At 33.4% G+C, this 26,517-nt stretch overlaps 1 protein-coding gene across 3 annotated transcripts in view; it reads left to right on the top strand.

Moving 5' to 3' along the window:
* Window positions 1–26,517, top strand: part of HPSE2 (heparanase 2 (inactive)) — a 538,231-nt gene that overhangs the window by 39,344 nt on the left and 472,370 nt on the right. For 2 of the 3 annotated variants that reach the window (XM_006925894.1, XM_006925895.1), the window contains exon 3: window positions 4,399–4,560. The exons of the other annotated variant lie outside the window; for it this stretch is intronic. In XM_006925894.1, the coding sequence (XP_006925956.1) occupies window positions 4,399–4,560 (162 nt within the window). The remainder of the gene's footprint in view (window positions 1–4,398; window positions 4,561–26,517) is intronic. 3 annotated transcript variants of the gene reach the window in all.

Consider the following 26,517-nt stretch of genomic DNA (forward strand, 5'->3'; position numbering starts at 1 on the left):
TACTGTATGGATCTATCACATTTTGTTTATCTATTGGCTAGTGTATGGACATTTGGGTTGTTGCTAGTTTTTGCTATTATGCACAATGATACTATGAATGTTCATGTATATGTCTTTGTGTAAACATGTGCTTTTATTTCTCTTGGGTAGATTCTTAGGAGTAGATTTGTTGGGTTCTATAGTAAGTTTATGTTTATCTTTTTAAGAAACAGCTAAAGTGTTTTCCAAAGTGGCTGTACCATTTTACATTTCTATCAGCAATGTATGAGGACTCCCATTTCTCTACATTCTTGTTAACATTTGTTATTGTCAGTCTTTGGATTATAGTCACTCTAATGAGTAGCACCTCATTGTGGGTTTAGTTTGTTTTCCTAATGACTACTGATGTTATGTATCTTTTCATGTGTTTATTAGCCATTTGTATATCTTCTTTATGAAATATCTCTTCAGATATTTTGGGATGTTAGTCTTCTTATTAAGTTGTCAAAATTTTCTTTATACACTTTATATTGTATGTGATTTTCAAATCTTTTTTGTGTCTTTTTATTTTCTTAATGATGTATTTGTTTGAATTCAAGGCCTGTGCCTTTAAATGTCTGTTTTATTGCCTTATGTAATGTTAGAGAAAGTACTTAACCCTCTATTTGGCAGACTTTGGTAACTATGCTTAAATTATTTTATTATGCCTATGTTACTCAGTTTCAGCTTGAATATCTCTGGAAATGGGAAACTCACTTCATCCTCAAGTAGGTCTTTTCCTCATATGACAGCTTCTGTTACACTTTTCTAACGTGGAACTGAATATTGTCTTTTGGTTACTCCTGCAATATTTGACTTTTGAGATTTACACAGAATCAGTCAGTTATCTCTTCTATATGAAAACAAGTTTTTCATTTATTTTTTGCCAGGCTAAATACTCTCAAAATTTTTAGATATTTTTAAAAACTAAAGTTATTTTCCATTTTGGCACTTTTCTTTGGATGCACTCTAGATGATTAGTATCCTGCTGAGATTGGTACAGCTGGAAATAAATATAATTCCACAATTAGGATACTAAAACAAAAATAATAATATTTACCCATGCACAGGCTAGGTCTTTTACAACTCTTTACAATGACAGTAGATGAAGAAACTGAGGCTTACAGAGATGCTTTCATCTGTCACTTCACAGCTAATAAGTGACTATTAAGTCAGAATTTGAACTGAAGTCTGCTTAACTCCAACTCTCTTCACTCTGCTGCTTTTGGCTGACAGGGAATGCAGTGTGGCTATGTTCCCACCTCTATTCTAGATGTTCTGGTTCTATCAATTTACTCTAAGATTACATTAATCTTTTTGGCAGCAATGTTATACTTGGCAGCATATCACTGACTTATATTAAGCTTGCATTCAAATAAAATCTATGAATCTTAATAAGGTCTTAAATATTTGAGCTTCTGTCTTGTCTGGCCTGCCAGTCTTATCTTATGTACTAAATTTTCAGTATAAATGCAAGACTTTGTGTTCATCTCTTTACTTACATCTTGGTGATTTTAGCCTATTTCTAGTTTTCCAAGATAATTTTGAATTTTGAGTCTGTCTATGACATCAACTCTCCCTCCACATATATGACCGTGTACATCTTTGATAAGTATTCTTGCTTCGATACACTGTCAAACAGATTAAGGTTGAATAAAGAATCGATACAGCATATCTATTTTTTCCCAAATATTGTTGAAGTATACTTTTCTAAAATCTAGAACACTAGAACATATGTTTGGCCATGCTCATGGTTTTCTTTTCTTAGTATTATTAATATTAAGATAACATGATCACCTAATTTCAAGGTTCTGGTTGAATGATGTTGAGGATATCAGTTACAATTATTGTTTCCTCCGCCTTTTGAGCAATAAGTTTATTATATAGGAAATAGAGAGTTTAGTAGGTGTTCTACTCTTTGAGACTTCTATCAGAAGATATCAGGATAATTTAAACTCATCTTCACTCTTTATAGTATGTTTTGGTACAAGTTTTGTAAAGTTTTCTGAGAAAGTATGGTTCATATTTCTTTTCTGGTTAGTCCATCTATGGTATGCTACTGTAATAGTATAATTAGGTTTTTCTTTTTAGTTTCTCACTTTTATTGTTTACAGTCTTTTGTTATTAAGTTCATGAGTATATGGGAGTAACTTATGGAAAGATCACTCAATTTAGCTTTGAAAATTCCTATATTTGGGGGCTAACCATGCTATGTGAACTTGAGCAAGTCACTTCAGCCTTGTGGATCTCAGTTTCTTCATATATTTAGTAAGGGTAATAATATTATTCTTTATCCTTTAAGATTACAAAAACAAGTTAGGATTTCAAAAATAGGCAACTATTAATGATTTATACAAATAGTGCCTTTATCTCCCATAACAAGAAATCAAGAGATGGGTAGTCTAGCACCAGTATGGTAGCTATGGTAGCTTCATAAAGACATGAAGGACTTAGGCTCGTCTTATCTTTCTGTCCACCATCTTTAGTGTGGTATCCTTTGCCCTCTTGCTTCTTGACTCATTGTCACAAAATGGCTACTGTCACTCTAGGCCTCATGTCTATTTCAGGCATAAAGAATAGGAAGAATTAAGAAGCTGAAGGAAAAAAAAACATGATTTTCTCTTAGTGAGGGTTTGTGTTTTAATTTGGCAAAGAAAGTCTTCTAGGGATGTCTGCCTGCCACTTATTGGCCAGAACCATGTTACTTGGCCATCTCTTGCTTCAAGGAAAGCTGGGAAATTGTATATTTTCGCTTTTCGGTCTCTACAGTAGAGGAAGGCAAAGGAGAAGAGATTGTGTTTAGAATTTTGGTCAGCTAATCAACAATGTCTGCTGCATACTTTCATAGGATTGTTGAAAGGATTCAATGATACAATGTAATTAAAAATTTAAGAGTGTAATTTAAATAAATGTAAACTAGATTTATTTTCCTCTTGACTTCTATTGATAATCTTAAAAACTAGAATGTATCCTTGAATTAATTTATTCTAATATTGTATTCAAGCCTCAAAAAAATCTATGAGATTAGTTACTTGAATGTTAAATGACTTCACTTTATTGCTTACATTCTAGAAAATTGGTATAAATAAGTTTAGGTATAAAAACTGCATTATTTTCAAACTGTTTTCATCTAAAATGAATAAGAAGCATTCCCACATTGGGCTAATCTTTGTGAACCACATATCCTAACCCTCATTGTCATGGTTTTTTTTTTATATCCAGGCTTCTCTTTTAGGGCTCTGTTTATGTGTTTGAAGGTCATTTGTACACACAGTGTTCTATCTTTCATGCCACATGCCCAAGTTTTTTTAAATGGCATTGAGCATTGCTTAAAGAGCCAAATCTTTCCTATTGATACCATCAACACGGGAATTCGTTTTTCCCTTTCAAAGCCATTGGTGTCAACAATGACAGAGCAGTTATTTTTTTAGCATTTTCTCCTAAAATTCTCTAGTTTGCTATGTAAAACTTGAAAGTTTCTAGAGTTGTCATCTAGATTGCTGTTGATAATATCATTTATTTCTATGATAATTAGCGGAGTTGTATTTTAATTTGTGAAAATAAATAACTTCAGGACATGAAAGCTACCTGCTAATTGGGAAGCATTCTATATGAATGTTTGTTTTTGAGAAAGAGAATACTTCTGCTTTGAGTGAAATCATACTGAAGTATAAAAAGCAGTGTGTCTGTCACTAATGGGAAAATAAATAGGGAATATAATTAGGAAAGAGGCAGATCTGAAAAGTGACTCAAGCTCTACTCTTGCTTTCTTCATTGCTTCACAAAATACTTCTAGATTTAAAGAGTGATTACTAAATCAGAATGTATCCAGAGATACAGGAAAAAATAACAAGAGAAATTTTGAGCAGCTAACCCACAGAATGGCAGCCATAGTCTGAGCTGAATGCCCTGGCTGGGAGATAATTTTGAAAACAGGTCAAGTATCCCAAATACACATGCTGATAGCTTCAGCTATTACCTGGTCCTATTGCATGATATAGAGGAAATGACTTTTATAGTCACTAGTATTTGGACAAGGTTGTATTATTTTTCCTCATGGAGAATAATAAAAGATGTTAAGACAGGGCCCAGGAAGTGAGCTTAGAAGGGGAACGGAGGAGTGATAATCTTAAATCAGGTCAGAGAGGTAAGAAATAGAAAAAAATCTCTCAAGAGTTTAGAAATGACCAGAGAAACTGCAGGATGTATCATGAAGTTGGAGACCTTCAGGTTCATTACTTCTGAATTTCTTCATTCTGATGAAAATACTGGCAGTTTATAAATTCTGTGATTTTGGGGTAAAACAAGACTTAGATGTGTGTATGGTTTTTATTTTGTTTTGCTTTTCATTTGTGCTGCCTTTTTGCTTTCTTTTTGTAGACATTGTTCGAAGTGATGTTGCCTTGGATAAACAGAAAGGCTGCAAGATTGCCCAGCACCCTGATGTGATGCTGGAGCTCCAACGAGAGAAGGCAGCTCAGATGCATCTGGTTCTTCTAAAGGAGCAATTCTCCAATACTTACAGTAATCTCATATTAACAGGTAAGGATATTGGAGTTGGCTGGAATCTTATAGCATCATAGATTGATGGCCTTTATCAGTTAGCAGCTTGATGCTTGGGAGACACTAAAGTGGGATCCAGATGAGGCCACATCTGTCTGTCTCCACTCACTATATCCCTTTTTAAATTGTGATGACTCTTGACTTTCTATAAAAAATATTTCTTGTAGTTTGCAGATGTGTTTTGGCTTGAGGTTATGGGCGATTCAGCATGTGTGTTCTCAAAAGACAGAACCAATGAAAATCTAATGAAGCCTTATAAAAATATGACTTTTTAGATGTGTGCCAGTAGATTTGAGAGAATTACTAAATTTGGTGTCTAAGAAGCAGCTATTTTCCTCTTTCTGTGTGTGCCCTTTCTATGAACCCAATGAATATAAAGATGAAATGTAAAAGAGATAATGATCCACAGGCAGAGCTGAGCATGTTCTGTTCCTGGTGGAGATTGAAAATATCTGGGGAATTTGATTTTCTTTTTAAGAGCAAAGAGGCTATGAAACTGAGCCATACTCCCTTACATCCTTGGTTTAGGAGGGAAGTGAATATGTGTGAGAGCTCAAAGGAGAAACAACTTTTTGTAGGGTGCCTTTAAACTTTGCTGGTAAGAACATACAAGTTCCATGCCTTTGTTGAGCTTTGGAAAAGATTCCAGCAGCAGACTTTAATGTGGGAATCATGAAGGACTTAAGGTGAACTAAGAGCTGTTCAAGTTACCTCCATTTTCTTGAGGGCATGCAAGGCAGACCTGCATTATATAGATCCAAATAAACTTTAACAAATCAAAAGTGTATATTTCCCCTTGTTTATGAATATTTAAAAAATAAAAAGATGGAATGTCTGACAGGCTATGAACATCTCATGCTTATTTTTTTAAAAGTTCAATTTAGGAAAATTTAAACTTTTTTTTTTACAGGCTTCCTGGCATTTCACCAGGAATTGCTGAGTGGCAACCAAGTTGTTTTGCTTTTGAAAAAGCACAAGTCTTTTCCAATGTTTCATCTTATACCTGGTGGAAAACCCAAGAGCATGAGATGAAAGCCAGATTTAAATGTGGCTTTGGTGAGCAGAGAAGAGGATTATGGATTACATAAGTATAGGCCCTGTTTTTTGCTCTTTGATAGACTTAAAAATGATTTACGGCCAGTGTGTGTATCCCTAAATTGGTTAGTGAAACTGTGTTTAAATTTAGATGTTTGGGAAGAACATAAATTTCTCTCCAAATATTTTCAGCCTATCTCAAATGTAGAAATGTACATGTATTTAAGTGTTTTCCAATTCAGTTATTAGAAGTGAAATTTTATTCCATCCTTATTCTAATACTTTTAGGCATATATTAGAGAGGTCAGACCCCATGTTCCTTAATGTGGCATAGAAAAGGCTTAGGGTAATTCTAACCCTAAACTATGGATCCAGAGTATGGCTTGAAGGCATATTATCTCTGAAAACACAAGTGTTCTATTGAGTTCAATGGAATCTTTTCTAATTCTCAGTAACATAATCCCTTTGGATGTTTATTCGCAGTTCAAACTGTTGGAATCAACATTGTCAACTTTTACCCTGACAACTTGCTTACTTTCCACTAAACAAACTTACCCTAGAGAAGAGCCTCTTTCCTGCTCTCACTTCTCCCAAGCTGCTTCAAAGAGTCCTCAGGCATTTTCCACATTTTTCACCCAAATGCCTGTGCAGAGGTGGTACCTTGCCGCAGACAGAGCATTTGGTGTGCCCTGGTGTGTTTACATGAAAGTTCAAAAGGTTTTGGTTCCAGGTGTCGGGAAGAGATGGAGTCATTTCAATTTAGCACTGATGGTAAAACTGTTTTAATGTCCTTTAACTAAGTCTTTGATTTTACACTGTGTGGTTTTCTAATTGTTATGAAGTTTAATCCTTGATTTCTTGTATAAATTTTGAGAACATGGTCTCCAGACAGCTAAACATAATATTTAAACATAACTAAACTAACTTTTGTAAATATTTCCCTTTTCAGTGATGAATGTATATTGGTAAGGAGGGTGAGGTTGAAGGGGCAGAGACCTCTCAAATGAAGTGACTTTCTTTACCAACATGTTCAGAACACCTACTCTAGGATTTCTGCTTGGTGATGTTCCACTTATTTTGTACAACTCTGGCATAATGTTTGAGATATTTGTAATGAGAGTATTTATGTGAGAACAGGATGAGGAAACTAGGCCTCCAAAGTCTCAGAAAGAGATCACTTTTTCATGCCTCTGCCCTCCCTTCAACCCTCTCCCCAATTATTTACAGAATTTCATGTGTATGGGTAATAGTGTATCATAATTGTTTCCTGGTCAGTTAGTGGTATTCTTTGTTTTAGAATTGGACAACTGAGATCACAATATGGGAAAGAATAAAGTGATCAAAATGTCAGTATAGTAGGATGTTAATAAAATGATTGGAATGTCAGATGGTTAAAAGCATGTTAAAAATACTGGTCGTTGCCCTCCACCTCAAAAGCAAGCTCTCATTCTTAGATGTTCCATCTTTAGCTGATGTAACTGTTAGCATTGAGGGTGAGATGTGTGCCTTCATAATCTGCATTCCAGCTCATGATCTCTCTCAAACAGCCACCCCTTCAGATGAGGGCAAATGATATTCTAGCTTTGAGGGTCTTCTGACCATTTAATAAAAAGAAATAACTACAGTCCTAGTGACTACCCAGATAATGGAAACTAATAATAATTCTTTAATGTATATATATTATTGAAGTATTCTCCATTATATCACAATTTTTAGAAAAATATATTTTTGCATGATGTTAAGCACGTCTCAGTGTTTTCATATGTAGATTTACATGGTATTGGAAATAATGTTAGCCTCACCTAACCTAGAGGGTTTTTGAAGTAAAATCTCAGGTTATGGGATGGTGATAGAGTAATTCCAATAGAATATCAGTGATAGAACTATTTTAAATGGTGATGAGTTGTATACTACACTTATCACCCTGACTTAACCAGCACCTGAATGTATGCTTGTCCTGTAGCTTCTTGAGTCTGAGAGTGTTAATGTCATTGTGCATGTTAATTAGGAGTGACAAATGAAAGGGAGAGTTGAGTGGGAGCCTTTAAGAACAGAAATCATGTCTTCTATTTCTTTGTCCTCTCATGATTCTTAATGTAATGATGTTCTATAAATTTGTTGAAAATGTTCTGCTGTGTACATAATGAATGCATTCACTTGGAGACTACTTGAAAGGATAATTTTGACATCTATTCAATAGCTTTCATAGGTTCAGATTCAGTTATTTGTCTCCTTTCCCCTTTTGAGGTATAAACTTTTTTTGGGTGGATCCCTGTACTCTAATCAAATGAAAAATAGAAAATTAAAATGTTGAAAGTCAGCCTTTAAGGAACAATACATTTTCTAAGACTTTGTTTAGAACGTAATTCCTGGCCAGGGACCCTGAAGCATGGCCATTATAAATGAATGGCATTACTCAGGAAGCTTTTCAGTAGTCTTTTATAAGGACTCTTGTCATGTTATCTGCTCCCATTTTTGTTTTTGTACTTCTTTCAATCATCAGATTTTAAAGTGGGCAGAGATTTCTGTGGTCAGCTTTACTGTGTCACTGTGGCAAATTAAGTGAGCAAAAGAGGCTCATGCTACCTTGTAGTGGCCCATTCTTCTAACTTCAATTAAATGAAAGGGCTCGAATCAGTGGAATGAGAACTGTTTTTTTGGTTCTCACAAACCATAATGCTCAAAGGACTATTTCCAGATATTTAAAATTATTTACATTATATTCTATAGTATTGAATATAACATTTTATTTAATCATTTCTCTATTAATATCCATTAATTTATATACATTTTGACATATTTATTTCTGTAGAGTAGACTTCTCAAAGTGGGATGTCTGGATTAAAAGGTATGTATTTTTAAATTTTATGAATTCAGTTTTACTGAGATATAATTTACATACAGAAAAAGAAGTTTTGACAAATGTATATACTATAGAGTCATATAACCACCACCACCATCAAGATACCGAAGATTTATGTCACCCTAAAAAGTTCTCTTGTTTCCCTTTGCAGTCAATCTCCTTTCCCCAGCTCTATTCCTTAGGTGTGTCTGATCTAATATTTGATCCTAAACATTATGTAAATGAAATAATTAAGCAGTTTATGTGTCTGATTTCTTTCACTTAGCGTAATTTTTTGATATTCATTCATCTTGTTGCATATATCAGCGTTTCATTCCTTTTTATTGCTGAGTAGTATTTTATGTTATGAAATTCTGCAGTTTGTTTATCCAATTATCTGTTGATGGACATTTTGGTTTGTTTCTAGTTTTTGATGATTATGAATAAAGCCAGTATAAACATTTGTTCTCAGATCTTTGTGTTGACATAGATTTTCACTTCTTTTAGGTACCTGATTTTATGGTGTCTGTTTAACTTTATAAGAAACTGTCAGACTATTTTCAAAAGTGACTATACTATCTTGCATCCCACCAACAATGTATGAGAGTTGTAGTTCTTCCACATCCTTGTTAACAAGTAGTATTGTCTGTCTTTTAAATTTTAGCTATTCTGGTGAATAAGTAGTAGAATTTCGCAGTTTTAATTTACAATTTACCTTATGACTTTACCGATCACCTCTTCAGTGCTTATTTGTGATCTACATATCTTCTTTGGTGAAGTGTCTTTTCAAGCCTTTTGCCTATTTAAAAAAAATTAGTAAGTTTGGTTTTCTTACTATGGAGCTTTAAGAGTTCTGTATATATTTTGGGCTACAAGTCTTTAATCAGATATGTGATTTGCAAATATTTTCTGTGTGACTTGTCTTTGTATTTTCTTAACAGTTTCTTCTGAAGAGCAGAAACTTAATTTTGATGAAGTCCAATTTATGAATTTTTTCTCTTATGGTTTCTATTTAAAATTTTAATGTATCTTGCCAGATCATTTTCAGAAAAGATTGTAGCAATTCCCATTCTCAGTAGCAGTGTATGAGAGCAATTATTTCCTAGTATTCTCATTAACACTGGGTATTAGTGATCTTTTCAATCTTTTTCAGTCTAACAGGTAAGAACTATTATCTCATTGTTGCAATTTTCTGGCTATAGCCAGGCTGAGTATATGTTCACAGATTTATCAGTGATGTGTATTTTCTGTTTTGTGAATTACACATATTCATTGCCTTTAAAAAAATTGAGTGTTGGTCTGCTTTGTATGAGTTTGTAAGTGCTCTTCGTGAATTAGGAATATTAGTCTTTTGTTGTATGTATTGCAAACCATTTTCCTCCCTGGATATTATTTATTTTTTGACTCTTTTTAATTAAGAGCTTTAATCTTTTACTATAACTGGAATTTAAGTATATAACATTGTTTTCTTCCAGGTAGCTAGCCAGCTTTGCATAAAATGTTTTTGAAATTAAATATTCTTTTGCCACTGAATTGAAACATCATATATGTTATATATTATACTCCCTCATATGTTCATACCTATTTCTGAACTGTATTTTCTGTCATTTTTCTATTCTTTATTTCTGTGCCAATGCTATGCTGTTTTGATACCGGGTAAGGCTTATTTGCCACTCCCTCATTCTTCTTTTTCAAAGTTTTCATGGTTATTCTCATGTAATTACTTTTTGAAATGTACTTTTCATTTTCTTCAGTTCAAGAAAATTCATCACTGGATTCTGAATGGAATTACATTCAATTTATTTTCCTAATATGAGAAGGATTTATATTTTTCTGATATTGTCTTCCACTTAGGAACATGAATATCTTTTCAGTTGTTCAGTCTTTGTTTTATTTCTTGATAATTTATAATTTTTCCTATACCTTTCCTGTTAAACTTATTCTGTAATATTTTATACTTTTGCTGATGTTGCTAGTGAACTTCTTTCTCTTTATAACTTATTTCCAATGTAGAGAGAAGCTATTGATAAAAGAGAAAAGTAGATTTGCCCCTTTCCTAAATTTTTACCAATTATTTTCCTTTTTAATTTATAAAAACTTCCCAAACAATATTGAAAAGTAGTTGTGATAGCTGCTTTTCACATGATTTTAATGAAAAAGACTTCACAGTTTCATGTGCATAAAAATTGGACTAAAACCAATACCTTTAAAGTCAAAATACATTTTTTCAAAATGAGAATGACTTGATTATTATTTATGATTATAATGGAGATAAAATATTCTTTTAGACATCTCTCTGTATAATACATATACACAAATCAAACATTTGAAACAATTTTATACAAACCAAGTAATATAATAGATGCCTATTATTTTAGTAATACATTTTTTCTTAATATTTTGTGAACATCTTTCTATATCAAAGAATACAGATTCATATTCATTGTAATGGCTATGTTAGAAATGTATTGTATGGACATATCATAATTATTCATAGACATCAATAATATCTATCTTCTGTTGATAGACATCATGGTTGTCTCTAATTTTTCAGGATTATAAACAATGATGTGATGAGCATCGCTGCATATAGCTTTGTACAAATCCTTAAAGTAGGAGTGCTATGACAAAGGAATGCACATTTAAAATTTGATGCATTCCTTTGACACAGCACTTTCAGAAAGGTCATACCAGTTTATACTTATACCAATAATGCATGAGAGAACTCATTTATCTTGTCTTTTGCTAATGTAAATTATTTTCTATCCTTTTATCTATGTCAGTGTAATAGACAATAATTGATATGGCATTGTTGGTTTTAATTACTTCTCACTGATTACTAGTGAGGTTAACAATTTTTTTTTTTTACAATATTTGCCATTTTTTATTTCTTCTCTGAATTGTTTATTTCCTTAGCCTACTTTTTTTTATTGGGTTATTGTGAGATTTCTTATTTAATTATAAAATCTTTTAACATATTAGGGATAGTGATCTTTTGTCATGTATATTACAAAAAAAAAATATCATTAGGGCTTTTAAATTTTATTTTTGTCATGTGTATAGTTTAATATTCTTCTCATTTTGTTGTTCTCCTCCCTTTCCTTCCCTCTCCCCTCCCACCCCGTTCCCAGCCTCTTCTCTCACCACTTCCAGGCCAGCAGTTTGGGGATTGTCTCTGTCCTGCCCTTGGAGTTCCTAGTCCAGAGCTAGGTTTTATACTGGTGTTTGGTTCGGCTCTGTGGTGATATTTGGTGTGTTGTACATCCAGTCTCTAGGCTACATGGCCTGCCTGAGTTCTAAGTATCCTCACTCCTTCTCTCTGCCACTTCCCACCAACGTTTGCCTCTGGCAGCAGGCCAGCAGTGCTTTTTAATTTTTTTTCCTTTGAGTAAGTCTGGCTCTGGTCTATCATTTCTCCTATTTTTATCTGCATTATTTCTTAGGAGTCAAACTACTGGCTGCCACTGTGAAATTGATGAGATTGGCAGGTTTGGATCAGGGACTACTTTAGATATGGCTGTCAGGGAAGGCATCTCTTAGCTGAGACTTTCTAGCTGTTAAAGAATTATTAGCATAATACTAGGTCTCAGTGTTGTCCCCATCATTAATAGGTGGGTAATAATATGTGCATTGTTTTTCTCCTAGAATTATTTTTGGGAATCATTGTCTCAGAGTATGTCAAAACTAGAGGAATAATGTGTTTTTGTATTGAATAACAAGATAATGAATGCAAAGATACTTTATAAATGGTAAGAGATCTACTTCTTCTCTTTATGAATGAAAAAGTAATAGTGGTCCCTTGGTGCAGAAATGCACAAGTAGTTGGACATCTTTTAATTCCACCTAGGGTATTAATTCAGCATGTGGATTTTGGAATCAGATAGTCTGAGTTTGACTATAAAACATCCACTTATCAGCTCTGGCATCTTGGGCAAGTTTTCTTTTTTTTAAATCCTCTCTTTAGCTTTAATGTTCTTAGGCATTAAATGGTAACTGTATCTTATCTACTTCAGAGAATTGTTTGAGGATTAAATGAGGTTATGTACATAATGCTATGCTTTAGCACAGTGCCTGGCACACAGTATTCAATATATGTTAGATTTATTATTGCGATTAATCTTACTATGCTTTCAAATGCAATTATTACTCTTGAGTAGCTCAGTTTCTTTTCTAGTACTGAAATCTGTCTGTTTTTAAAACCACACTATGGTAAGATAAAACCTATCAGAAACAATTTTGAGTTCTGCTGTTAAATTGTGGTAACTTCATGATAAATCTTTCTACCACTAACCTTGGATTTCTCAGTTATCTAGGATATGTGTAAGAATTAGTAAAATAAGGCACAAAGAGTCAGTCAGTCCCTGTGGAAAATAAAGATCTGAAAATGTGTCATGTGGGAAGTATTGTTCATAATTTTTTGGTCAAGCATTTTGAGTTCCTTAATGACACAATACTAACTAGATGAATATTACTTGGTATTAGAATTCTTCCTGATTACCCTAAAATGAAGTTCTTAGGCTGAGCAGAAAAGAAATCGTATGCTATTTTACATATTTAAAATGAACCTGATGCTATTATCAGCACAATAAAGTGTCTGTGTAAAAGTTGCTATAACACAAGTGCACAGTCATGAGGTTAAACAGCACATGACTACATGTTCCCTTTTTCTCCAACTGCTTTCTGGTTTTAAGTACAGGAATATACTCTGTTGCTTGTAAGTCTTCTTACAAACCATCACCTAAGTGAAGAAATTTTTTACAGATTCAATTTCTTATTCTTAGGTTCAATAGACATAAAGTTACATTTTAGTAAATATCAGAAAAAAGGCAACAGGAGAAAAGGATAATGTTACAAAAACTGTATGTTTGTATATCAAAAAAATTGTATTTGCAGTTAGTATAGAGAATCACTAAAGGATTTTTTTAAAGTGTTCATGCTCTGCTTTTCTCAAAATTATACTTGGGAGCATTGAATGATTGCCAAGTTGTATGTAGGCTTCGTCTTTATGAACCACAGAATGAACTTTCTTATTTTTAGGATTCTTTGTGTTAGGAGACCTGGAGAGATGATTACTTCTTGCTTTTCACACATGCTTTGTAAAAGATGATGTAGGAAGAAGTTCTCTGAATTTATTTTAACTTTAGCTGTCCTGTTTTTTCACTATGAGAAGCAGTTTCTCACAGGTTCCTTCATTTAGGTTGATGACATCACATCAAAATATAATTTAATAAAAGCAATATTTTGGACAGTGAATTAAATGCATACAGCTCTTTGTAGGTCTGGTTGAACCCAGTGATGGATTTTAGAGTATTTAGGTCAATGACTTCAAGATCCAGGCTGATGCAGGAGAGTGTAGATAAGCACTCCAAGAGCTGTGTGAGGAAATCCCTTTTGGTGGGGGAGTTTTATGCAGTCATCTTGTCAGAAGATCTTTAGGTTTTTACATTTAAAATTTTTCTCAGAATAGAGTGAGAATTTTCACAATTGGGAGGAATTGACAATATACCATCATTTGTTAGTTTATTTTCAGTGTATTTTAACATACCACAGTTCACATGTGACCAGTTAAGTGGATTTAAAGACATTTTTGAAAAGAAACTGGTATAAATATAGTTCTAATGCCAGCACAAAGGAACAACAAAAAAATTGGAAAGCCGATGGTTTGTCTTTCAGTATAAAATCTTTGTCAGCTTCGTAATGTAATTGGTAAAAATAATCTGACAAGAAGTTGTTCAAAAAAATGTTTGAATTATCATGGAGACTATTTGAAAATTGAATTTACATGTTATTTTTATACTGTGTCTTATGGAACATTTATATAATGCCCAGACATTATTATTAATTCTTTTTAAAAACTAGGAGCAAAAAGTTTTTGAACTTTTATCAAAATAAAACACAATTTAAAAATGTTGCTTATTTAATTTTTAGCTGATAAATTTAAAATTTCCATTTTGACCTTCCATTTAGAGATACTGCCAAACTAATACCTTTCTGTCTTTGGGTTAGATAATTCTAATTATGATGTTTAAGAGACGTTTGCTTATGACAGACTTATTTGATAGCATATGATGTCTGAAGAACAAAGTGGTCTGCCATTCTTAAAGATTTTTTTGTTTATTCTCCTCCCATCTCCATCATATCACTTTCTCCATTCTCTATTTCTTGACTCTCTATATGAGTAACTTCACAGAACCTGATTTTCACAGGACCTCACATACTAGTCTCATATTCAACAGTGATGTTTACTACCTTTATTTCTTCCAACTTAATTTTTATATCTGTGATGACTCTCTTTTTATTCATGTGCTGGCAGTACCCAACCTAGTGTTTGGAAGAAAATTTTTTATGTCATCTTCAACCTCTTCGTAGAAGAGACAAATGGAAGAGACGAACAGAGCCTACATTTGTTATGTAGCCAAAACACATCCTGGAGTGTTTGCGGGGTATAAATCTTCCACTTCTGTTCTATTTTTTTTTCTTTTGAGAAGAAGGGACAGTAAAGAGCCAGCCTCATATAGCACAAGAGCTTCCTGTTTACCATTATCATTCCATTCTTTGAGCCACCCCATTTTCAACTGAAAAATCATCTATTGCACCCTGCTCCAGTTGAGAATGATTTTTGTTTGCCTGGCTGAATTTTCATTTCAGCATTGCGTACTTTAGGCAAGAATTCCAAGAAACTCATAAAAAGCTAACCAGATAAAAATTTTTCCAAATTAAATACAAATTTATAACTGGGGGTGTTATGAGGAATCAAGTCCAGCCTTGCCACATTATAGGCTACTTGTTCAAGGTCACACAGTTGCCTAGGTGTGACTGACATCGAGGCTTTGGGTTCTTGAGCTCATTGCTTTTTTCACTACACTGCAAATTGCATTTCCTCCTGGAAATGAAATAACTTCTGTCCAATTGAAATAAATAATTCATATATATACATATATATTCCAAAAATTCTAGTGAGGGGCTGCCCTGTCTCATGCAGAGGTAGGCGCTCGCATGTGTGGAGGTGAATATGTGATTGTTTTAGCACCAGATGAGCCTATTGTCTGTTGGTGTGATTAACAGGCAGCTATGCAACAACACAAGTGCTCTACTCTCACATGTGGGGACCCAAAGTAACTCTGCCTGGGGAATAGGGAAGTGGACACTTTACCAAGTCTTGAAGGAAGAATATGAAGTATAAAATGTATGAGGGTATATAGTTTAATTTTACTGAAAATGAAACATATTTAATCCTTTATGGCCTATGGAGACTTCCAAGTCCCTGTAATAAAGGCATCACATAGAAGAACATCCAATTTAAGAGACCACTTCAGTCTAAGAAGATTAAGGCTATAGGATAAGTCCAAGAGGGACTTTTATTCTCTTTAGGTCTTTTATCTTTATTTTTAGTGGCTGGGTGGTAGTTTTTATTATAATAATTAGATTTTAGGCTTAAGTAATAGAGAAGAACAATATCCCTTTGTTATATAGTTGTATTTTTTAATAGAATTATAATTAGTTACCTAGGTGATAATATGAATTAGCCATGGAATATTATTTGTAGAGAAATTGGAAGAAACAGATTTCTAAATATGAGAATAGGGGACTACAGTGTTACTAAAATGAACTATGATTTTTTTTTCTCTAAACAGTGTCTCCTTTGTCTCTTACTTGTGGATTGTCATAGATCACTTTTAGTATGCCTTCTCTTGCTATTTTATGCCTATTAGTCTGAAGTTATGAAAGCTTGGTTATTACTTTTCTGCTAATCTCTTTGAACACAAACTTTTAACAGACTCTCATATCCTCTCAGCACAAGTCTGTTTTCTAATTGCCTAGTTTTGTGTGTCCGTATTTGTTTTTTTCTCAGCTCTTTCTTTCTTGTAGCTAAAAAAACAAACAACAACAACAACAACAACAAAACACCAAAAAACAACAGTATCTTCTTTTAACTTTCCAATAGCTCTGAATATTTTGGAAAGAGGAAACATGTAATGTCAGTGTCTGCCTCAGCTATTTATAATTCCTTAATCTAGAGAGGAATATAATCCGTTTTATTTTGTAGGAGTCATATCTACATTTTTATGTTCTGTTTGAAAAAGCAAAACAGATTTAAGCTGCTAATAAAGTCTCCTTATAGTTAGTCCTGTCTTGCTTCTTGGTGAAATATTAGTATTTGCTGAAGGCTAGTGAGATATAGTCCTTTAGAAAGATGAGGCCAGGAAATACTTTGTGTTCACTTTGTTCTCCTCTTTTATTCCAAGAAAACCAAATATGCTCAGTGTATAGCAAGTCCTTGGGAGATGCATGTTTAATGTTCATCTAGAAGTTCCATGACAATTCTAATAATATACTGTTGGGATTTTGAGTAGTCTTTTATCAATCAATCATTTATTAACTGAAATTCAGTTATATATAAGGCACAACACCATGGAGAAAAAGCAGTTGAATATATGTTCTTGATTTCTCAGGTAGCTAAAACAAAGTGTTAAATATTGATCTAAGAATAAGCGTCAATATAAAAGTATCATTTAAATTACAGAGTCAATAGCAAATGTGAAATTAAATTGTTACAATTATTCTTAGCATTAGTTGAGGTAGAGGAAGTCATGGTTCTTTTGGGAGTCTTTGGAGAGAGCACTAACTCATTTTCTAAATTAGCTGAGAAATGATAAAAGGCTAGAAAACCAATGACAGAAAAAAGTTAGTGTCACAATAAATACTGATTAGCATATAAAAGTATAGCTAACCTTTCAGAACTAACAGATCTGTTTAAGGAAGAGTTTAAATATTCTGTTTCAAAAGATGCCTAGACTATCAGATTAATGTCAGAGAAAAGGACATGGAACATGTTCTAGGACAATTAATGAAGACTAGTAAATTTTAAAACTTAATCAAAAAGGCTAGCAGGACTAGTGTTCTGATTTTAACATCAACAGTGGGACTTTGGAAAATAACTTTTTTAAGCCTCAGCTTCCTCAGCTGTAAAATGGGGCTAATAATAGTACCTATTTCATAGGGTTGATGTGAGGATTAATTAATATGTATGGTTAGGGCTTAGCACTGTGCCCAGTTTATAGTAAGCCCTCTAGTAAGTGACCGCAATTGTAAATGTTATATAACCAAAGTTTGGAAAACAAAGTAGAGGTTTAAAATATAATAAAATTATTTTAAAATTTTTACACTGGTTTTTCTTTTATATTAAAATCAGAATTGCTCTTATACCACTTCATGAGTACCCTAGCACTTTAGTCAGCTGGTGCAAGTTTAAAAATTGGTTAGTGAAATATTATTGATATCATTAACCTGTATGTAAATCACCCCCAAACACTGTTAAAATTTACATCAATAAAATGATTATAAGTGGAGCTGATTCTAAGATTTTTGTTTCTTATAGAAGTTTCAGAATAGATTTTCTAAATGTGGTAAATGGAGTGGTTGGCTATTTTAAGAACTTTGTTAAGAACTAAGGTTTTCTACCATGCTAAATACCAGTACAACAGATTATTTTTGTATTCTTTAATGATAAAGGTAATGTGGTAGAATTAAGAATAAAAGAGGCACATAAGAAGCACTCATCTAGTATTTGTTATATTGAGAAAATCATAATAAGAGAGATTCAAGCTTTCTGAAAGGAAGGATAAAAAATTTGCAATTGAATTTCAGCATATTTGCAAAATATATAGGTCCTCTTAAAATATGAGTTGTGTGTTTTTCACTCATTAGTATCTTGTGTCAGAATTTAATGACAAAGAGCTAAAATTGAATTAAATTTAGAAATGGAAAAGATGGGCCTCCAAGAAAGACAGACTCAGTGGGAGGAATAGAACCTCCAACAAGTTATAGCCATAAAAGCCTCCACCCCAAACCCTACCCTGGTCATTTCAGAGTCTTGACAATTTCATGAGGAGACAGTTACTTTTCCTATCTGGTTTTTTGGAAAGCAGAAGACCTGGGCTTCAGTCCTGGTACTTCACTTACTAGCATTTTGATTTAGAACATGTCACTAATTCCTGTGAACCTATTTTCTTATCTGTAAAATTAGAATAATCATTTCCATTTAGCTAGCTCATAGGTTTCTTTTCAAGATTAAATGAAACAATGTGTGTAGAAGTACTTTGCAAATTATAAAACCAAAACTGTACTTAATTATGAGGCAGTATTATAAAATAGGGATATTCCTAGATGTTAACTATATTGTGCTTAAGGAAATAGTTTACAAGGATTATTTTTGCAAAGTACTTATAACTATAAAAAGTTTGTAATCTTGCATCAAAATAAAAAAATTTGACTTTTTAAATTTCCTTAATAGAAATAATTAGATTCTGAGGAAAATGCTAGAGTTTACTGAAAAAAGAAAGCTATAGAACTAATTGGAATGGGTCAGTTATTTTCCACATTTTTTAGAGAATCCTAAAAACATATTAAAGACATAGAGTTTTCTAATATTACCAAAATAACCAAGTGCCTCTTACAATATAAAAAAGGCTTTGCTTATTAGCTTTGTAGGGATTGAAGAGATATGAAAGTTCTTTAATCAAAAGTAAGATGCTTTTTTTTTGTGGGAAAGAAAAACATTTTATTCCAGTTTCCACAATTTAGAGAAAACACAATTCCTGTACAATATTTTAATGTCCCACAGTATCGAGTGTTCCCAAATTCAAAAGTTCAATCAGTCAAATCTAAAAGAGATACACTAAATATTTTTTCCTTAAGAATTTTCCATTGGAAATAATAAACTGACATTATTTCCAAGGGTCAATGGAGGTGCCTTAGACTGAGCACATTAGGACCACAGTGTGCTAACTTTAATGAATTAGTCAAATCATAACATTTATTTATCTGCTTATTAATGATAACAACAGCATCCATTTATTGAGCACTTATTTTTTAGTAGGCATTGTACATTTATTGGATTTTCTGTTTCCCATACAGTAAATCCTATGGAATGTTATTAGGTATTGAGTAGGGAGCAGGAGGGAGGTTGCATGGTTAAACGGTTTTGAGAAATACTGAGTTAAAACCATTTTTTCACTGAAGGACTTATCAGAGCCTTTAATATCCTGATATATTATAATATATATAAATTTCGATGATATATATATATATATATAGAATGTGGTTTTCTCTAAACTTATTTGACCAGTAACTCTCTCCCTTCTTCTTTTCCACTTCCTCTGCATGTCTTGAGACTGAGATGATCTGAAGAATATACTTTCAAAAATACCACCTAAAGGGATTTTTTTGGAAAACTCAGGATTCTTAGCGTTTGAGCTCATGCATGTAACAAAGTTGAGAGTAACTTTCAAGTTAAGTTAAAGGACTTTTGAACGGAAAGCTCAAAGAGAATTAAAATCCTGTAGTAAATTTTGTTTTAAGTTAATGAAGAAAGTAACATACTTTTTATTAAAAGAGAATATGGTAAAAGGACTAGAAAAAAAAGATATGGCAGAATTGCAACAACAAGAACATTTGAATTAGAGGACATCGTAATGGCATTCATACCCCCATAAAAAGGTAAATTAAAAGCAGCTGAGGCAGAAGAATATGCTGGCAGAGCTATCAAGAAACACCACAATAGGGAATGGAGCACAGAATACCAAATGGAACATGTGTAGGAAACTTTGTGCCCCTTTTTTTTTTCTTTTTAAAATCAGAGCAACTCTACTTTTTAAAGAAACAAAATTGGGCTGAAATCACAGCAATCAGTGAATGTGACTTTAAAGAACTCTTATTTATAGATTGATGAAGGTATTGAGTAGTCTAGAAATAATATGGAGTCCTGGGTTTAGTTTTTGGTGATACCAGCTAATGTTATTTATTTATTTGATTTCACAAGGTTCAAGTTAAATGAAATAGTGAATGTGTTACATAGTAGGAGCTTAATAAGTTTAGTTGTAGCTCTCTGTGTCTCTGAGTACATAAAAGAAGGTTAAGATATTTTAGAACCTCTATTTCATTTTCTAATTTTATGGGATACCATTATAAGAAACTCCTTAGGACTAATAGTTTAAAAGGATTTTTTTTGTCACTGATAGAAATGTTGATCTGTAAATAACATCTCAGTTGGCTTATTATCATCAAAAGAAATATATACAATGGAATATTACTTAGCCATAAGAAAAGATAAAATACTGCCTTATGTGACAACTTGGATGGATATTGAGATTATCATGCTAAGCAAAATAAGTCAGGCAGAAAAAGTTGAGAGCCATATGATTTCACTTATATGTGGGATATAAAACTGAAAGCAACAGATGAACAAGACAAGCAAACAGAGACTCACAGACACAGAAACAGTTTAGTGGTTACCAGAGGGAAGTGGGTGAGGGGAAAGTAGGTAAAGGTAAAGGGGGTCAAATTAATGGTGATGGAAGGAACTTTATCTTTGGGTGGTGACCACACAACGCAATATACACATGACATATTGAATTGTACACTTGAAACATAATTTTATTAACCAATGTCACCCCAATAAATTTAGTAATAAAAAAAGAACGAAATCTTTTTTTTTTTTTTATCCCTGGTTAAGGTAAATCCAAATGTTTGAATTAAAAGATTAAGGGAGAGTCTTGTGGAAGGGAAGCTGAGACAGATATGACTGCAGTGGGTTCTGAGGGCTGATGGACTAAAGCAACAGTTCTCAAGCTTAAGTAAGTGTAAGAATTTTCTGAGAAACTTGTTAGAAAAATGCAGATTTATATGCCGTAGCCTGAGAGCTTTTGAGTGAAGGCAGGAAATTCCATTTATACCAATGAGCATCTCAGATGTTTTTGATGCAGATAAATTTTTGATCACAATTAAAAAAAAAAATCTAGCTGCAACCTATGTAAAACTATCATAATAATAATGGAATAACAATGATGTACAGATGAAAGAATGACTTAGAAAATTTATTACTATTTTTACATATTTGATTACCATGTTAAATTCTTTAAAATATTTTTCTTATCATTTATCTGTCTATTGGTTTATCTATTTCTCATGTAAGCATGCATACTTAAATTTTATTTAGCATTTATAGATATTTAAATTTATACTTGTGAAAAGAGAGTATTCTGTTAATGACTTAACGCTTTGAAGATGTCTTGTTGCAATAGAACTTCCCAAATGCTCCAGGTTCTTCTTGAGCAAGTATAAATCCTCATATTTATTGAGGATCCAGATATGTGCCAGGCACTGTTGTATTTGCTAGAGAATATAACAACAATCATTTTATAAAGGAATTGAAAATAAACTATGAATAAAATGTATACTCTATTGAATAGTGATAAGTGTTATGGAGAAAAGTGCTATGGGTTAGGTATTGCATTTTAAGTGGAAAATAGAGGGAAGAACTCACTGAAAAGTGGTATTTGAGGAAGACCTGAAATCGTTAGGGAGGAAGTTACACAGGTAATAGGGAAGGAGTGTTCCAGGCTGATAGAGTGTGATGGGTAAAACTCTGAGCCATGAGCATATCTACTGTGTGTCCAGTGTGGTTGGATAGGTGTGAGCAGCGAAAGTGTAGTAGGGAGATCTGTTCAGCAAATTTATTGGCAGAGAGGTTCATGAAGTAAGGGATGGGAGAGGGTGGGTGATTTATGGTCTTGGGAATTTTTCAATTTAGAATAATGATGCTAAAATAATCAGAAATCATCACAGCATTCTGAGTTAGGTTTTAATAACCTGGTTAAGAATTACCATACAAGATAAAATAATTTTCAAGGGCAAGGAAAATGTCTTACTCCTCTTTGAAAATCCAGTGCCTGCAAAGTAAGCATGTAATAAATATTACGTTGAACTGCATTTTTGAAATAAAATGTTAGGAATGACGTTTGGAATTAAAAATTTTTAGAAGAAATTATTTACAAGTTTATTTTGATAATAGATGCCAAAGTTCCATCAAGTTTTGATAATCAATTTTTATTGGGAATTCTTGGTCCTCAGATGAGTTAATTCAAGGCCTACATAATCACAAAAACATTCCTTTTAAATAAAAGATGTCTTTCCCTTAGTAATTTAAAAAACTGAATTACATAGTATATATTTTAGTTTTTTAACTTATGCATACACCTATTCTACCAAATAACACATTTATTATCACTTAGGATTTTTTTTAAGTTTGGGACTTAAAAATTTATAAAGAAATCAGAGCTTAATTCCAGGTTTCCAAATCTTATTGAACTAGATGGGTGGATTGGTAGAGGGATCTAGATAACTCGACTGAGTTTGAGATATTGGGACAGTTCAGATTATGGACTGTTAGGTATTGTCTGAAGCCAATGGAAAGCCATTTAATTGTAGTAATGAGGGTATCATTCTTAGATTTAGAGTTTAAAAGGATTGTTCTGCCACCTTTGTGGAGAATGGATATTATTCAAGATAGGGAGACAGGAGACCAGAACAATGAGACTATTGTAACTGGGAGAAAATGAACAGGGCTATTGATAGAGCTGAAGAAAAAGGGAGAGACTCAAGAGTCATTGAGGAGGCAGAATTGAGAAGTCTTGGTGACTGTGTTTTTGTGTGTGTGCATGGCAGGGAGGGGTGGAGATCAGAAGAGGAAGAAAGAGGAATGTAGGAGTCTTGGGTTTTCAGGTAGGGCCTGATTGCCATTTTACCAGTTTGTCTCTATTTGTATGCAAGTTAAATGTCTTGGAATTATTAGTGTTTATAGTTCAATTCAGTGAAAAATAACAAAAACGAGAAAAAATATAACAATTTAGTGATTAAAGACAGGTTGTTTTGGAATTGAGTACAGATTTCATTCTAATAACTTTTTAACAACTGTTTTTTAAATTATTTGCATTAATTGGAACCTCACTTTTATTTCTCTTTAACTAAGAGAAAGATCTGGAAATGGAAAAATCTTGCTCTGGGCTGGTCATCAGGGCAATAGCAGACCAGAGAACATAAAGGACAGAATATCTAATTGTTTATTTAGGTCAGAAAGCCACACAGGGTCCCACCTAGTTGTGAAGCTCTTCTTTTGATCATGGCCTTCATATATCATTTCTGGTATTGTGTGCACTTTTAAGAGAAAGAGAGCCAAAATCAAACCAGTCTTAACAAAGAGAATTTTAGCAGTCACATTAGGAATATGAGAGAACCATAGTCTGCCCTCAGATGCACACCCAGAATTTCCATTGACGTCAATACTTATTGCTCACACATATCCAAGGGCAGGATCTGGCCCTTAGAAATTAAATTAAATAATTCCCTGTGTGGAATGCCAGAAAGTATCACAGATCTGCTGAGAGGGACAGGCTACTCACCATGAAAGGGAAGTTTTTTGTGGTAATGTCAACACTGATGGATTAAGATGGCCCAGGGATGCAAAATATGGGTTCTGTCCATTACTGTTTAAGTTTACAAATATTTATGATCTGCAAATGTGTTTTAAGAGTACACATGGTTTTTCAAATATGCAGGAGATGGCTCTAGTGAAGTTTTCATCCTTTGCCTGTTGTATGCTTTAAAATGCAGTGAAATTAAAAATTCTAAACCCTAACATTCCAAAATCACTTTCATTATATAATTTTAGACTTGGAATAATACAGAGAAAACCAAATGTTCTCAAAACTAGTGCTACATTTCATCCATTGGTGGATGTATTTTCCATAATGAAGGTGTATAGAGTTTATGAATTGCTAGGAATTTCTTGGACTCAACAAATGGGAAAGTGATACTCTGCATGATCTTCTGATTTGGGGGTTGGATGGAGGTCAAGCTACTGTCAATTCTCAGAAGGAGAGATAATTGGTTCTTTTTTTTTTTTGTATAGTAGTATATAGAAGGGAGTCTGCTTTTTATAGTCACGAAAACACATTTCTTCTTTGAATGAAATTATGATAATTTGTTTTCTATAAGAAATTCAATTTAAATATATAACAGATCATCATTTAAACTCTTCAGATGAAAGTATTCTTATGTATTACCATATTTTGTTTTTTTAATGCTGATTATAATACTTCCTTTTATCCAAACCTTCAATTCAATTAATGAAACATTTCTTGTGTGATTCCTTTAGGGAAGTCTCAGGGCTGGCACTCTGGGCTAAAAACTCAGTCCTGGCTATCAGTACTTAGCACCTATTGATACTATTCTATTCACAGAAGATAGAGTATGGTAAGTTATAAAATAGACATTTAAACAAAATTCTGGGAGAGAATAAAGTAGTAGAGAAAATGTTCAAATTTGCCTGCTGTTTTGGAAAGACCCCCAGTATGATGGTTATCATAGAAGGAATTCAAGGTAAAAAAGGGTGATATGAAATCTTTGGGTGAGAAAGAGACACATGAAGTAGAAACAGCTTTTACCTCTTATATTATAGTTTTCTCTTGCTTATAGATGATGTAGGTTACTAGCATAGGCATGCAGCTAGCCCCAGTCTGGCAAACTGGTGCTGGGGCATAATCTTGGGCCTTTGTGTTAGCCCCAATACACAGACTTGGACAAATTATTTCAGTTCTCTGGACTTCATGTTACTTATTTTGAAAATGAGAAGTTGGTAGAAATAAGCTTCAAGTTTCCTTCCTCTTCCATGATTCAATATTGAACAGTCATTACTGCACCTAGCAAGAGAGATCCCTTCTAAGATTTTCTATGTTGCTGCTGGCCAGTGTTGAGGCACCTAGCATCTCACTCTGAATGTACTCACAGGTTCATATATCTGGCTTACTCTGCTTCCTCTTCTTACTTCAAACATACAGGCCAAGTGAAGGGTAGTGGAGGAGATAGGAATGAGAGGTGATAGAGGTAGAGAAGAAAGTTAGCAGTCAAGGTGTACTTAGAGTGGGACGTATGAAGGATGTGGACCAAGAGAGACAGAACTACAAAATGGGTGAAGCTGATCTTTCTTGCTGCTGAATTTGTTACTTTTCTAAGTACCTGCTGTGTGTCAGACAGTATTGACTGGCTCATTGGTGCACTGGCTTGTTTTTACAGGTTCTATTATGTTAACTTTAGATGTAATCATTGTTTCCTGGCCACCAAAAGCATGAATTTACAAGAGATGTTTTCCTTGGTCTTACCAGTTTCTTTGGTTTCTGTTTCCAGTTTTTATTTTATTTTATTATTTTAAAAAGATTTTTGATTAAGTTTATTGGTGTAACATTGGTTAATACAATTATAGAATTTTTGGGTGCACATTATAATTTGACATCTATATATTCTATTGTGTGATTACCACCCAAGTCCAGTTTCCTTCAGCTACCGTATATTCGATCCCCTTTATCCACTTCACCCTCCCCTTACTCCCTATATTGACCCCCTTTGCCCCTTCTACTTCTCCCCTCCTCCCCCACCCCCTACCCTCTGGCAACTTTTTCGGCTTATTTCGCTTAGCATGATTATCTCGAGTTCCATCCATGTTGTCGCAAAAGGCAGTATTTCATCTCTTCTTATGGCTGAGTAATATTATATTGTATATATGTGCCACAGCTTCTTTAGGCAATCATCTATCATAGGACACTTCAGTTGCTTCCATGTCCTGGCCACTGTGAATAATGCTGCTATGAACATCGGTGTAAAAATATCTTTTCAGATATGGATTTTCAAGTCTTTGGGGTAAATACTTAGTAGAGGGATTGCTGGATCATATGGTAGATCAATTCTTAGTGTTTTGAGGACCCTCCATACTGTTTTCCACAGTGGCTGTACCAGTTTGCAGTCTCACCAGAAGTGTATAATGGTTCCTGTTTCTCTGCATCCTCTCCAAAGTTTGTTATTACTAGTCCTGTTGTTTATAGCTATTCTAACAGGTGTGAGGTGGTAGCTCATTGTGGTCTTGATTTGCATTTCCCTAATAGCTAGCGATGTTGAGCATCTTTTCATTTGTTGGCCATTCGTATGCCCTCTAGGGAGAAGTGTCTATTCAGGTTCTCTGCCCATTTTTTGATTGGATCATTTGCTTTTTTGTTGTTACTGAGTCGTATGAATTCTTTGTATATTTTGGATATTGGGCCCTTATTGGAGATGTTGCTTGCAAATATGTTTTCCCATTCTGATGGTTGTCTCTTTACCTTGTTGACAGTTTCTTTTGCTGAGCAGAAGCTTTTTAGTTTGATGTAGTCCCATGTATTTATTTTTGCTCT

Source organism: Pteropus alecto, unplaced genomic scaffold (assembly GCF_000325575.1).
Source record: "Pteropus alecto unplaced genomic scaffold, ASM32557v1 scaffold88, whole genome shotgun sequence".
In the NCBI taxonomy this organism is placed as follows: domain Eukaryota; kingdom Metazoa; phylum Chordata; class Mammalia; order Chiroptera; family Pteropodidae; genus Pteropus; species Pteropus alecto.